The 1,502-nt window shown below is 65.3% G+C and overlaps 1 protein-coding gene across 1 annotated transcript; it reads right to left on the bottom strand.

The window, feature by feature from the left end:
• Positions 1-215: 215 nt before the first annotated feature.
• LOC119365121 (E3 ubiquitin-protein ligase RHA1B-like) lies at positions 216-1,229 on the bottom strand. The gene has a single exon (XM_037630717.1). It carries the CDS (start codon positions 1,106-1,108, stop codon positions 503-505), a length of 606 nt encoding a protein of 201 aa, XP_037486614.1. The 5' UTR covers positions 1,109-1,229; the 3' UTR covers positions 216-502.
• Between the last annotated feature and the right edge of the window lie 273 nt (positions 1,230-1,502).

The raw sequence follows: 1,502 nt of genomic DNA, 5'->3' as shown, positions 1-1,502 counted from the left end.
CAATCAAGGGAAGGCTGCGGCTGTACTGTCGGAGCCTAAATTTCCTGCCACTTGCCAGGATGCATATGGTTTCAGAAATCCTCGGCCGATGTAAAATCCTTCCTAAATTTGTACGCTCAGCGGGGGAAGTTGATGAAGCCTTTCTAAATCTGTACTACTAGTATATGTACCGAAAAAAGCCAAGCGGCTGAACGGCCTGACCAACACGGGAAAGAGAAGGAGCAAAGGGACAGAAATTTTGCACGCGGAACGCCTAACTCAACAAATTTAATTGCCAGCAGAAAGATCCACAGCTCCGCAAACTTGGAAGATGGAATCTAGCTATACATAACAAGAATCTAATCTCCTAGCCCTTTTCGGGGCGGTTACTTTACTCATTTCGCCCTATGTACACGGCCTGGGCCAGGCAGCTCGCCGGCGTCCGGACGCGGAGACCAATTCAGTCCTGTAAAATTGCGCATTCTGGACGGCGGCGGCCAGTTGCCTGGACCGAATCGGGGGCTCACTGGTAGCCGCCGAGGCCGGTGAGCAGCAGCTCGTGCGGCCGCAGCAGCGTCGGGGTGGTGGGCGCCGAGGCGCCCAGGTAGAAGAAGTCGAAGTCGGAGGCGTCGGGCACGCCGGCGGCGGTGGCCCAGAGCGCGCCGGCCATCTCGTCGGGGATGAGCGGGGCGCGGCAGAGCGGGCAGGTGCGCTGGTCGTGCTCCATCCAGCGGTCCAGGCACCCCCTGTGGAAGGCGTGGCGGCAGTTGCTGAGCCGCCGCACCTCGTCGCCACCGCCGATGCCGCTGAGGCACACGGCGCAGTCCCCGTCGATGCACGCCGCGGCCTCCAGCTCGTCGAACCGCACCACGGGGAGCACCTCCTCGATGACCATGGCCGTCACGGGCCGGAACTCGGGCCGGCGGTGCTGCAGCAGCGCCTCCGCGGCGCCGTGGTCGCCGCGCGCGTGCTCCTGCGCCAGGTGCTCGTCCCCGAGATCCAGCAGGTCGCCGAGGCCGACGGCGTCGAAGGCCCAGAGGAGGAAGCGGCGGAGGTAGCCGAGCAGGAGGAGGAGGTGGAGCAGCTGCTTGGGGAGCAGCAGCTCGGAGTAGCCGACCGGGAAGCCCATGCCTGTCGCTTGCCAAGGAGAGACGTCCGCGCCGCCGGCTGACTGCTGCAGTCTCGGCAGGGCAGGGAGGATGAGAGGCAAGTGTGAGGACGATGGTGTGGTGGTGGTGGTGGTGGCAGGCGTGGGGAGGCCGAGACGAGGCGAGGGTGGCTTATATAAAAGCGAAGGAGCGGGGCGGGGAAGGATCCGCCTGGGTGGGGGTGGCAGCGCTAGCGTACCGTAGCGTGCGTCCGGTTGGGGTTGGGTGGCGCGCGGTGTCACCGGTGTGTCGTGCGCGCGACCCTGACCCGATGACCGACTCCCAGTCCAAGCCAGCCCCGCGAGTCGGTGTGACTGACTGGCCCGCCCGCCTGCCCGCCCGCCGCCGGGCCGGGTGTCACCGCGACCCCCCGCG

Source organism: Triticum dicoccoides, chromosome 2B, assembly GCF_002162155.2.
Source record: "Triticum dicoccoides isolate Atlit2015 ecotype Zavitan chromosome 2B, WEW_v2.0, whole genome shotgun sequence".
Taxonomy (NCBI): Eukaryota; Viridiplantae; Streptophyta; class Magnoliopsida; order Poales; family Poaceae; genus Triticum; species Triticum dicoccoides.
This window is presented reverse-complemented; position numbering and strand designations above follow the sequence as displayed.

Bases quoted from the DNA above. Each gene is read 5' to 3' on its own strand.
- LOC119365121 (XM_037630717.1), bottom strand. From the start codon at position 1,108: ATGGGCTTCCCGGTCGGCTACTCCGAGCTGCTGCTCCCCAAGCAGCTG.